Source organism: Phocoena sinus, chromosome 4 (assembly GCF_008692025.1).
Source record: "Phocoena sinus isolate mPhoSin1 chromosome 4, mPhoSin1.pri, whole genome shotgun sequence".
In the NCBI taxonomy this organism is placed as follows: Eukaryota; Metazoa; Chordata; class Mammalia; order Artiodactyla; family Phocoenidae; genus Phocoena; species Phocoena sinus.
The window spans coordinates 32,195,652-32,208,058 of record NC_045766.1 but is presented as its reverse complement, the minus strand read 5'-3'; the positions used below and the strand labels follow the sequence as shown (position 1 = coordinate 32,208,058).

At 39.2% G+C, this 12,407-nt stretch overlaps 1 protein-coding gene across 1 annotated transcript; it reads left to right on the top strand.

The window, feature by feature from the left end:
• Positions 1 to 915: 915 nt before the first annotated feature.
• On the top strand, positions 916 to 11,535 carry LOC116752595 (peptidyl-prolyl cis-trans isomerase FKBP8-like). The gene is given in 3 exon segments (XM_032629384.1): positions 916 to 1,221; positions 11,129 to 11,237; positions 11,240 to 11,535. Coding segments are annotated over 3 exon segments (711 nt in total).
• The last annotated feature ends 872 nt before the right edge of the window (positions 11,536 to 12,407 follow it).

Sequence of the window (12,407 nt, the reverse complement as noted above, 5' to 3'; positions counted from 1 at the left end):
ATCCAGAAAAGCCACTTTGGATAGGCTTTCAAATTTTCATCTTTTCTAGAGAAACGACATTGATACTGATGACATAAAAATGATGGGAAGTGTGCCTTTCTTGACTGTCATGTATGAAACAGGTGACTTCCCTGCATTTCCTCACTTATCACCCCACAAAACCCATGTCTTTTTTCTTGGCCATCGTGTGATTATACGTAATAGTGCATCTGATCATAATACTTTGCCCATAAAATCTAGCTACCTTGCACTAGAGTTAACAGAGGTAACCCTTAGGGTTTCCATCTATAATAGTGCCAAGCTCAGTTTTTGTGTATAGATTTCATCAACATTAGATTTTATCTCATCTGTCTATTTCTGTTCTCAATTTGATGCTGATTAGAGACCCACAAGTGCAAGAACTTACGTTAGTCCTGCCTCAGTCCTCTAAGACTCCACTTTGTAGCAATGGGTAGGGCTTTAAAATCCCACTGAAACTTAAAGGGAAATACTCATGTGCTAAGTGCTATTTTAAAAGTAATTATCTCTTTTCTCAGAAGCTCCTTAATTTCCAAAATGATGTTTAGTTGCTTGGCTATTTACTATTTACTCAATGTGTGTCTTTTTCTTTAAATTTTTTTGGCATATAGTTGCTTTACAATGTTGTGTTAGTTTCTACCGCACAGCATCAATGTGTGTCTTAAACATGGACATGGGACAGTTATTTTGATTACTCAGATCTCTTCTTTCCTTTCACATGAGTTTTGAGATCTATTTCTGATAGTAGAATTACAAGAAAATGTCCTCCATATAAATTCAATCCAAATCTAAAATCTAAATATATGTATACACTCAAATGTATATTCATATGTGTTTTGGTCACTTGATAGGAGAGGGACCTACACCCGGTATTTGGTTTGAATGTTGAGACTGATGATGCCACACAAGCACCAAGAGAATCGAAAAAACTTGTTAAATAATGAGGCTTTGGGGAGAGAGCAGGGTGCCTCCCAAGCAGTTCCAAAAGTCACTTGGGAGTGTAGAAAGGAGACTAGCTTGCGAGTTTTATGGTGGTTAGGAGGTGGGGCTGCTGTGGGAATTCCTGTGTATGGCTTGAACTTCCCGCAGGAGCCACAAGAGGGAGCACCAGCCTTGCTTGCCGGCTTGCCCAGCTGTGGGGCAAAACGGGGAAAAAGCGGGGAGAGCCTTAGAAGCTGTCAGCGGGCAACCTCAAAAAATAGGGTCAGGGCCTCCCTGGTGGCGCAGTGGTTGAGAGTCCGCCTGCCGATGCAGGGGACACGGGTTCGTGCCCCGGTCCGGGAAGATCCCAAATGCCGCGGAGCGGCTGGGCCCGTGAGCCATGGCCGCTGAGCCTGCGCGTCCGGAGCCTGTGCTCCGCAGAGGGAGAGGCCACAGCAGTGAGAAGCCCGCGTACCGCAAAAAAAAAAAAAAAAAAAAAAAAAATAGGGTCAGTCTCTTACTACAGTATTACACGTGCATAAACACATAGCACAGACTTGAGCACACCTACCTACCCCTGCAGTCTCCTTTACCTTATCTTCCCGTAAGATTTCTGTGCATTGCAAGGACTTAGGTTCCTGTGATCACACTTGGCTCGTAATTCCTGCTCCCTTGTAATTCTGACTTGCATCTCATCTCCCAAGGCTATTGGTGTCTTTCCACTTGGGCTGATCAAGATGCAGAATTCAGACCTTCTACGTGACTGAAACAACAGCTGAAAGAAAAATGTCCCACTTCCACAAGACATTTGCCTTTGTGTCATACTATTGTAAAAGTTTGATATTTCAAAAGTTTTCTCTCAAGAAAAGAGAGTAATTGGTAGATTACTATCCCCCCATTGGTGGGAATTCGCCCCACCTCTAAGAAGGCAGAAGTGCCTGTGTGAATTTTTTCTCTATGACATAAAAAAAAGCTGTCCCCCTTTGATTATATGAGATTATAAATCTAAGTAATCTAGTAAACACACACACACACACACACACACACACACACACCAACACATGCAGACAAATGCTGACACATGGTCTGCTGATCTTGTTTCCTTGATGCTAAATGAGGAAACTTCACACAAAGTTGTCTTAGACTCAGAAGACTCAGAAATTCTGATAGTCTCCTCTAGAAAATGAAGCCGAAAATCACAAAAGATCTCTCTAAATTAAATGTTATCATTTGTATAAAATTCATAAAGTGGAGTTCTAACAGAAGGTACCCAAATTCTCTTTTCCTCTAAACTTCTTTTCTCAGGGGAAAAAAAAACCAGAACCATTTCTGTTTATTCCTACAACATATATTCACATCTCACTTTCCCTAATGAAATGTGGAACTGAGAGGTAAATGACTTTAAGTACGTGTCAACTTAGCATTATGAGTTGAATTAATCTGTAAACATTAAGCTTCTGCTCCTCACTTGTAAGGGTGTCATTGCTGAGCATTTACCACGAGTGACAGGTCTGGAAGTTTCAGACGGCTGCTTCCTCCCCTAATCTAACTCCCAACAAGATTCCTACTGAAGAGGACAGGCTGATAAATGTACTGGCTTGAGCTTTGTCTTAGTTAGAATATAAATAATTTGGATGATTCAAATATAAATTTCAAGGTTTATTTTTCCCCAATTTTAGGACATACGGTTTTAGAAATAGCTTATCCATCTTTTATGGAAGCAAATAAATGTTTTGCATGATGAAGAAGCTTCATAGTTCCTTCTAGAAAATATTCAAGGTTAAAATGAGCCTGCCTCGCCCAAATTTGCCAAAATATTAGGAAATGATTTTATAGGAAAAAAGTTATAAGCATCAGTTTCACATGTTAAATATAAAAATCAAAAATGTTACCTTGAGCTTAAAATAGTATATGTCAGTGATTAATGATGGATCTGTTTTCTCTTTTATTACTTATTCTTTGTAAGTAATTTTTTCAGTTGATAACAATTAAATGACTAGAAGTGGTTTATTGCAAAATGTTCTCAAGGATCCAAATGAATCAATGAATCTTTATAATTAAGCATTTTATTTGCTCTCTCCCTGAAAAAGAGAAAATGATATTAAAACAGATTTTACATCCTGTTATGTCCTTTAACCCAAACTAATGCTGACTGGATAAACCAGCTGCATAATTTCTATAAGAGTTTTTGTGGATTTAAATAATTGTGAACAAATTTATATTTAAAAAATAGTAAAGAGTTATAAAACTGGCTAACCAGAATTTGAAATTGACTAAGACCAGTGGTATTTGTCTTGAGCATCCCAAGGTTTTCTCAAGGTCACCAGAGTCAGAAAGACCTCTTTTGAATTCTTGGTTAATTATTAAAGCTCTATTTGGCAATGTATTGTCCTCTCTGTGCCTCAGTTTCCTCGCCTCCCAAATGGACATAAAAATGCCTACTTCAATAGTTTAGTTGTGAGAATTAACTATAATAAAAGGATTTTAAGAAAAAAGCAGAGCACAGTGCCTAGTTCACTGTGGCACTTAGTACATAGTACCTATTATCATTATGGTACAATTGCATTTTCCGGCTGATACTAAAACTACAGGATATTTTTCCTTCACTTCTAAAAGTACACATTTTCTGAACTATTGATAGCAAGACAACTTTTAAGACTCTTTGGTTTGTACATGTCTCAAATATATCCTTTATACTTTATACGTACAGTATTCTCTCTTTCTCTCCTTTTAATGCTCAAATGCACATAATACAAAGAAGCTCTCACACACACAAAAAGAAAAGAATATCTCTTCTTCCTGTTCTGAGAATTTTTCATTGCAGGTAATAAAATATTTTACAGAGAATTTATGTTATATATAAGTTACAAAGCTTTTATCCCAAAAGATAAGCCAAATATAATTGAATTTGAGAAAGTTCCCCTCTTACGAAAGCTGCTGCAAACGTGAGTAAGGTTATCCTTACAACTTCACCAGTTTCTAGGCCAATTTTAACAAATTAATACGGTGGAATAATAATTTGAGATGTTCCTTTGGTCTAAGAGATATGATGAAGGGACGTCTGAAATCGAGGAGAGATCAAGAGGGAAACTCCTTAGCTCTTTGATACAACTTATCATCAAAGTTTGACAGGCTAATTTAGGAAGTGACCAGTTATCAGCCAGAGCTAGTTTTTCCTGCTTCCATCCTGTTCCAGACCAGATAAAGCTTGTATAAAGTGAGGAGGGAAATTGAGGGTATTTTGACATTGGTGGTTCTCTACGCCTTTCTTCCCATCTTCACCCCAGGATGTGTCTGTGTGGACTTTGGATTAGCTGTAGAACATCTCAGAACCACTTGAGGATGATCCAAGAGCTGAGGAGGACTGTGACTCAGCAGTCCCTTATGGACTCTGGTGATTGCCAGCCTTGCTGATGTCCTCCCACCCAACGGTGTGAAAGCTAGAATCCAGAAGTCTGCGAGGAGTGTTGGAAACAAGCTGTAGCTTCAGAGCACCACAGAGGGGTGTGCGAGAGTACCCAAGACTTCCCTGTGTTCAAGAGAAAGTGTCCGTACCTGAAACTAACACAACATTGTCAATCAACTATATTTCAATAAAAATTTAAAAAAAGAGAAAGCATACCCAAGGTGAATGAGAGAGAGAATAATTAATGTAAGCATGGAGTTGGTTCCTTCAGCCAAGATGAGAGGCTCTGTAGCAGGAAATGTGTGCAAAGCTGTCCTTGCCAGGCAGCACTGGTTGGGAATGCAGTCATCACAAAGGGATGCCAGTGTGGACTGGGCAGTGAAAGCGCAACCACTAAATTGACTATGTTTTTTGGGAGCGACTAGACTTAAGTAGGTTTTATGTTTCTTACATCAAGCAGAATGAGTGCTTTTTTTTTCCTTTCTTTCTTTCTTTCTTTCTTTCTTCCTTCCTTCCTTCCTTCCCTTCCTTCCCTTCCTTCCTTCCTTCCTTCCTTCCTTCCTTCCTTCCTTCCTTCCTTCCTTCCTTCCTTCCTTCCCTCCCTCCCTCCCTCCCTCCCTTCCTTCCTTCCTTTCTTCCTTCCTTCCTTCCTTCCTTCCTTCCTTCCTTCCTTCCTTTCTTTCTTTCTTTTTTGAGGGCTTTGAATAAAGAAAGTTAATTTGTAGGAAATATAGAGGTATATTTTTGCACATATGCTATTTGAAGAAGGTTAGTGGTACCTGGGCGAAAGAAGCCAGGATCCTTACCCAGGTCTTTGATCCCAGAGCCAAGGGTAGGAAAGGCAACGTAAATCCCATATTTTCCGTCCCCAAATTATACCAGTTTTCAGAACTGAGGCTCCCAATAATTTAACTTATGTTATTATTTTTCTATATTCTCCAAGTTGAATGATTTCACCTACCAAACAAGTTACGTATGTCAAGTAATCATTAATTCATATTTCAAATTTTAAACCAAAAGGTATATAGCTAATTTTCAGTGCTTCTCAACAGTGTGAGTTGATTGAATCCTTCCAGGGCCAATGAAACTTACTTGTGTTCACCTCTTTCACCTTATCGCGGCAAAGGAAAGATGATTTTCTCTTGGAAAATCACTAGACTCCTAAAATTCCAACCACAGTCTCATTTCGAATGTGAAGGAATGGTGAAAGGTGAATGGTGAAAGGCTCATATAGAGGATAGATGGTACATAGCCGAAAAACCGAGAGGTAAAGAGGATAGAGTATTCTCATTGTTAATAATTAGAATTTGAACGTAAGAAAAGAATTCAAAGGTGTATTTAAAACTTTGCAGAACCCGTCTTACTTATCCAAATACACATAAAGTAAGCTAACAGGTAGGAAAACTGTGAAACGATTGTTGGGAATTTTTCTTTTTAAGATTTAATTTTATTTATTTTTGGCCGCATTGGGTCCTCGCTGCTGAGCGCGGGCTTCCTCTAGTTGAGGCAGGCGGGGGTTACTCTCAGTTGCAGTGCACGGGCTTCTCCTTGCGGTGGCTTCTCTTTTTGCAGAGCACAGGTTCTGGGCATTCGGGCTTCAGTAGTGGTGGCACACGGGCTCCGTAGTTGTGGCACACGGGCTTAGTTGCTCCGTGGCATGTGGGATCTTCCTGAAGCAGAGATCGAACCCATGTCCCCTGCATTGACAGGCGAATTCTTATCCACTGTGACACCAGGGAAGTCCCTGGGAATATTTTTAATTACATAACTCATTGTTCCCTATACAATATCTCATTTGACAAAATTTCTCCTCTGTAAAACCTTGGCTTTCTTTAGGTCACTGCTTTGTTTCTCTCTCTTTTTTTAAAGAGCAATTTTAGATTCACAGAAAAATTGAGAGGAGTATACAGAGGTTCCCATGTACACTCTGTCGCCACACATACACAGCTTCCTCCATTTTCAATATTATTCACCACAGTGGTACATTTGTTACCAAAGATGAACCTACATTGACACATCATAATCACCCAAAAGTCCATAGTTTACTTGAGTTTCACTCTTAGAGTTGTATGTTCTTTTGGTTCGGACGAATGTATAATGACATATCCATCATTCTGCTATCATACAGAGTATTTTCACTGCTTTAAAAAATCCTCTGTGCTCTGCCTATTCATCCTTTCCCACCCTCTACCCTGACGACCACCAATCTTTTTATTGTCTCCATGTGTGTCATATGGTAAGAGAATGACATTATGGAAAAGGCAGAAGTATGGTAAGACTAGGTTTAGTTTTGTAAGAAACCACCAAACTGTCTTCCAAAGTGACTGTGCCATTTTGCATTCCCACCAGCAATGGATGAGAGTTCCCATTGCTCCACACACTCACCAGCATTTGTTGTTGTCATTGTTCTGGATTTTGGACATTCTAATAGGTGTGTAGTTTATCTCACTGTTGCCTTAATTTGCATTTCCCTGATGACATATAATGTGGAACACTTTTTTCGTATATTTATTTGCTATCTATATATCTTCTTCAGTGAGGCATTTGTTAAGGTCTTTAGCCCATTTTTTAATTGGGTCGTTTGTCTTGTCATTGTTGAGTTTTAAGCATTCTTTGTATAGTTTGAATAGCAGTCCTTTATAAGATGTGTCTTTTGCAAATATTTTCTTCCAGTCTGTGGCCTGTCTTTTCTATTTCTTGGCATTGCCTTTCCTTAAGCAGAAGTTTTTAATTTTAGAGAAGTCCAGCTTATCAATTATTTTTTTCATGTATTGTGTCTTTGATGTTATATCTAAAAAGGCATCACCATACCCTGGGTCATCTAGGTTTTCTTCTATGTTGTCTTCTAGGAGGTTTATAGTTTTTGCATTTTATAGTTGTCTATGATTCATTTTAAGTTAATTTTTGTGAAAGTTGTGAGGTCTGTGACTAGATTCTTTTTTTCTTTCTTTATCTTCTTGCATATTGATGTCCAGTTGTTTCAGCAGCACTTGTTGAAGAGGCTATCTTTGCTCCATTGTATTGCCTTTGCTTCTTTGTCAACGATCAGGTGACTGTATTTATGTGGGTCTGTTTCTGGGTTCTATTCTGTTCCACAGGTCTATTCTTTTACTGTAGCTTTATAGTAAGTCTTGAAGTCGAGTAGTATTAGTCCTTCCATTGTGCTCTTCTTCAATATTGTGTTGGCTATTCTCGGTCTTTTGCCTCTCCAAATAAACTTTAGAATCAGGTTGTCTATACGCATTTCTCTTTTCATGTGTGTAATTCAGCTCGGTCAACCTTTTCACCTTGGTTGCCTGGAAAAAATCAATGTAAGGTATATTTGCTTATTCACTGGAATTCTGTTCATCCTTATGGGTGGAATTTGATTTTCTTCTCTAAGTCTTGTTTTTCCCCTTTCACTTAACTTTTATTTTCTGAGTCATAATGAAATAAATATAAACATGAATCACAGAGTCAACCCAACTTTAATAAGCCCATCATTTACCTTCCTCACAGTGAGGAAGGCCCCCGAGTCAATCAACTTGGGAGCTAAGGGTCTGATTCCTGTTCTGTCCTTCAACCGCACTTCATTCTTAGTTGTTCTCACTTAGGAAAGGAGTCGGTCTTCTTCACAAGACAAGAGGGAAAACAGACTGCTGGGTGATCAGCCTTTTCAAGTGGGGTGTTGCCTTACAGGCTCATATCGATGAAATCCTCAACAACCCTGATTTTCCCTGCATGAGCACTATTGTTGCATTGGAGAGATTCCTCACATTCTGCTCTGTCTGCCTTTCTCTTGGTGTGCTCTTGAACCTGAGTTGGTCCTTCACTGATAACATGCAAATATGATCCAAAACCACACAGTAAGACATGCAGAACAGACAACTGCTTGAAATGCCTGTTTTGATATGGTCTCTATACTAAAGGACAAAGTTAATCTGCACAAATATCAAACACTGGTGACCTATTGGTAAACAAACAAACAAAAAAAGATTGGTTCACTTATTTTCCCAGTGAAAGCCTGAGTGCCTCTACTCAGTGTCAACTTTCTTGTATATTTCCTCAAATTCCTAATGAGATAAAAGAACTACTAATCATAGCTAACATTTTGAGCACTTACTATGTGCCACATACTGTACTATGTACTTTATATTTATTTCACTAAATATTCTTAACAATTCAGTGAAGTGTCGGTATCATTAACTCATTTTCAGATGACAAAACTGATTGAAAAGAATATTAACATTTTTCCCTAAATTATAATCTAATAATTGAAAAGCAAGGATTTGAATCTAGGTAGACTCTAAACTCTTAAGTTTGTGTTCTTAATCACTTATTAAAATGGCCTCTAGCCCCAAACTATTCTTAACTACTTGAATATACTTCACATAGTCCTCAAAGAATCAAGATTATGCTCTAAAATCACTAGTATTGAAATCATATGCATGACCAACATTCATTAACGTTTTGCATGTTATTTATTCTCCGAAAACCTTTCCCTTGAAGGCTCATGTTCATCCTTCAAGGCTCCAAATTCCTTCCTCAGTGAAGCCTCCCTGACTTCCTCCAGGTAGTATCTGTTGCCCTGTCTTCTGTGCTTAGTAGCTTGTTCAAACCTTGTGATAGAACTTAACCCCATAATTACAAGACTTTCTTTAAGGCAGCTAGGCTGTTCTATTTCTTTGGTACCTGGTAAGTGCTAGATAGATTTTTCTAATATAAACACATTGAAATTCTTCAAGCCAAAAAAAAAAAAAATCATCCTTCTGGGAAGGAATTCAGAGAGAAGAATAGATAGCAAATATACTTTTTGGAGCAAGAAAAAGAATAAATACATATAATTTATGTATAACTAAAACAGGTTAAATCTCAAAGAGATGGAAGAATACTGTTGAATTCAATATCTATTTCCTAACCTACAGCAACATACTTCCCACAAAATATCCCACAAAAGAGCAGAATTCTCCAGAATACCTTTCGGCTCTTCACAAGAACTGAGGAGCTGCACAGTACTCTCTTCTTCTTCAAGGTCAGGCCCCAGGTTTGGAGGACTTCCTAGATCACATCAAACACCAACACTGACATCTGCTGGAAATGCACTCTGCCCATATTTCCTGCAGTTGATTAAAAAGAAAAAAAAAAAGTGCACAGAAACAAACTTATAAGAAACTACCTAAAAAAATACCCCTGAACCTAAACAAAAAACTAATTTACCAAGAAAATGTGAGCTTGAACAACCTGGGGTATTTCTTTTACTGAGACTATACTCTTGACAGAAAATTTTTGGAGTAACATGGCCATAGATTTATGACTCTGGATTACTAATTCTTATATACACATCCTTTAGCTTGGCCTCCAAAATGTATTTAATATTTTTTTAAAAAAGAAAAATAAGATGCATATCTCTGCAATTAACTTCTACCTCACTTTTCATAAATAGCATGGTTCGTGCTCTCTGGATCATAGAAAATACTAAATCATTTTGAGGCCTCAGTTTTCATGGATATGGAGAACATAGTTTTGGTGAATAGTTTGTTGCTATGGTTTATATCATTCTACCTGTTCTCCTAAGTTTTCTTTCTGCTGTCTCACTTGTGATAGTAATTAGGTATTTGGGAAACAGTCAAACTGAAGAAGAATATACTTTCCTCCATTTATTTATTTATAAATTTAAAGTTAATCAGATGTGAAGTATTTCTTTCTACACTTATTTTTCCTATTTATTGAAACATTTTGGTAAGAGAAAAAATTCTGCAACTCAAAAAAATTATTTTGTTTTATTTTTCAGGAAAAAAATTCCAAAAACCTGTATGTTTAAAATTGGTTTCCTATAAAAATTAAATCCTAGCTTTCTAGCAGAATCTTCCATGTTAAAAGATGTTCATGTTTTCTTCTAAATTTACCTCCTAAGTTCCTTTCTGGGGAAGTAAGGTACTTATTTTGTCCCTTTTTTGCTTTTCAGCTTTTTATCTCTATTGTAAAATATGATGAATATACAGAAAAAGCATATAAAACACAAGGGTACAGCTTAATGCCTTATAATAAAATGAGCACTCACGTAACTCTCACTCAGCTCAGGAAATAAAACATGAGCAACACGTTTACAAAAACCCTAGCTGCCCCTTCTCAGTTACAATCCACACCCTTGCTTTTCTTTACATTTTAACTCCTAAATATACATCTCTAAACACTACAGTGTTGCTGGGATTTTAATTTTGTGTAAATGGGATCAGAGTGCATGTTGGCTTTTATGTTGGCTTCATTCAGTCAACATTCTATGAGTTTTATCCATGTTGTTGCACGTAGCTGTGATTTGTTTATCTTTACTGCTCAATGTTACTCCATTTTACTAATATATCACCAATTGCTCATCCCATCTGTTGTTGGCAGATATTTGGGTCATTTCTGATTTGAGGCTGTTTCTGATTCTAATGCTTCTAAAAGCATTCCTATGTCTTGTGATGCATTTACAGACATTTCTGTTCGATATAAACCTAAGAGTGGATTTGCTGGATCATAGGGTATATGGGTCTTCAACTTCCATACGTAACCAAATCTTTTATTAAAGTGGTTGTACTGATGTGTATTCTACCCAGCAGTATATGAGTGTTTCATTTACTTCACGTCCTTGCCAACACCTGATATGGTCAGACTTTCTCATTTTAGCCATTGGGGAGGGTTTGTAGTAGTATCTCATTTTGTTTTTAACTTGCATTCAATATCCTTTTTTTTATAAATTACCTACATAAGTCCATTGCTCATTTTCCTAATGGAAATTCCTTTTTTCTTAGAAATTTCTAGAAGTGTCTGAACAACCTGGCAGCCTTGCAGCCGAAGTTGGACCACTGTGCAGTCCTGTGCACCTGCAGCTTCCTGCTCCAGCACCTGCCAGGCGACATCAAGGCACTCTTCTGCAAGCCCAGCAAGGTGAGTACAGCAAGGCCATCCTCTTCCTGAGGGCAGCCCTGAAGCTGGAATCTTCCAACAAGACCATCCACACCAAGCTCTCAAAGCTAGTGAGGAAGCACACCAACCAGCAGAGCACAGAGACCACCCTATACCCAGAAATGCTGGGCAACCCCACACAGCTGACTACCAAGTATCCTGCCAAGGGGGCCTGGTCCATCCCATGGAAGAGGCTTTTTGGGGAGAATGCTGTTGCCCTTGGGGGCATGGCTCTCTCTGTGGTCTTCGCTGCCAGGGACTGACTGCCCAGGTGGCTGCCACCTGCCACCGCCTCCTTGCACTGTGGACCCCACCCCATGCTCCCTAACTCTCCCAGGCTCCCTATCCACTGCTCTCTCTGACCTGACTCCCTCCTCCGGTTTGGAGGCAGTAAAGTTTGGGGATCCCCTGGTCCAGAGCGCAGAAGGGACTGAGACCCTATAGGAGGAAAGTGAAGCAGAGCAGAACCTCACGTCCAGCTTGGAGGGAAGGGACCCTCAATCCTCCAGACACAATTCCCACCCCGACCCCATCCACCTGGGCATCTGTTTTCTAGAAGGCCCTAAGCATTCATTATCTTAATTCTCACCATCGTGATGTCTCATCACCAATAGCTGGTTTTCCTGTTGCTAGTTTTGCCTTCTCAAATCTTCTGTCAGTGGCAACCAGAATGCTCCATCGGTCCATCACTGCACTCTGAAAGTAGAAACACTTTACTGAGGTTGCTGTGACCCCATTCCGGCCTCTCTCTCCAGCTTTCCCATCGTCTCTGCTCGCATTTCATGTGATAATGACTTCAGGTTTGTTGAAGCCTTTCGACTCATGCCTCGTCTTATCTCCTCTGTGCCTTAGCTAAGGTGGCCTTTTCTGCCTGGGATGTTCTTCCGGCCTCTTTGCCTAGATGCAATGGCTCATCTCTTGGCACCTCCCCGAGAGAACTTCCCAGAACACCCCAAGCTAGATTTTGTGCCTGATGCCACCAATCGCCCTATGCCTTAAATGTTCCTAGGTCTTATGTTACTGCCTTTGTACCTTTCTCCCCAACTGAACAGTCCTCCATCAGGGAGGGAATAGTGCCTCACTCGTTTGTCTCCATGTGCTCAGTGCGAACACATGCTTAACCTAGAGGAATCAT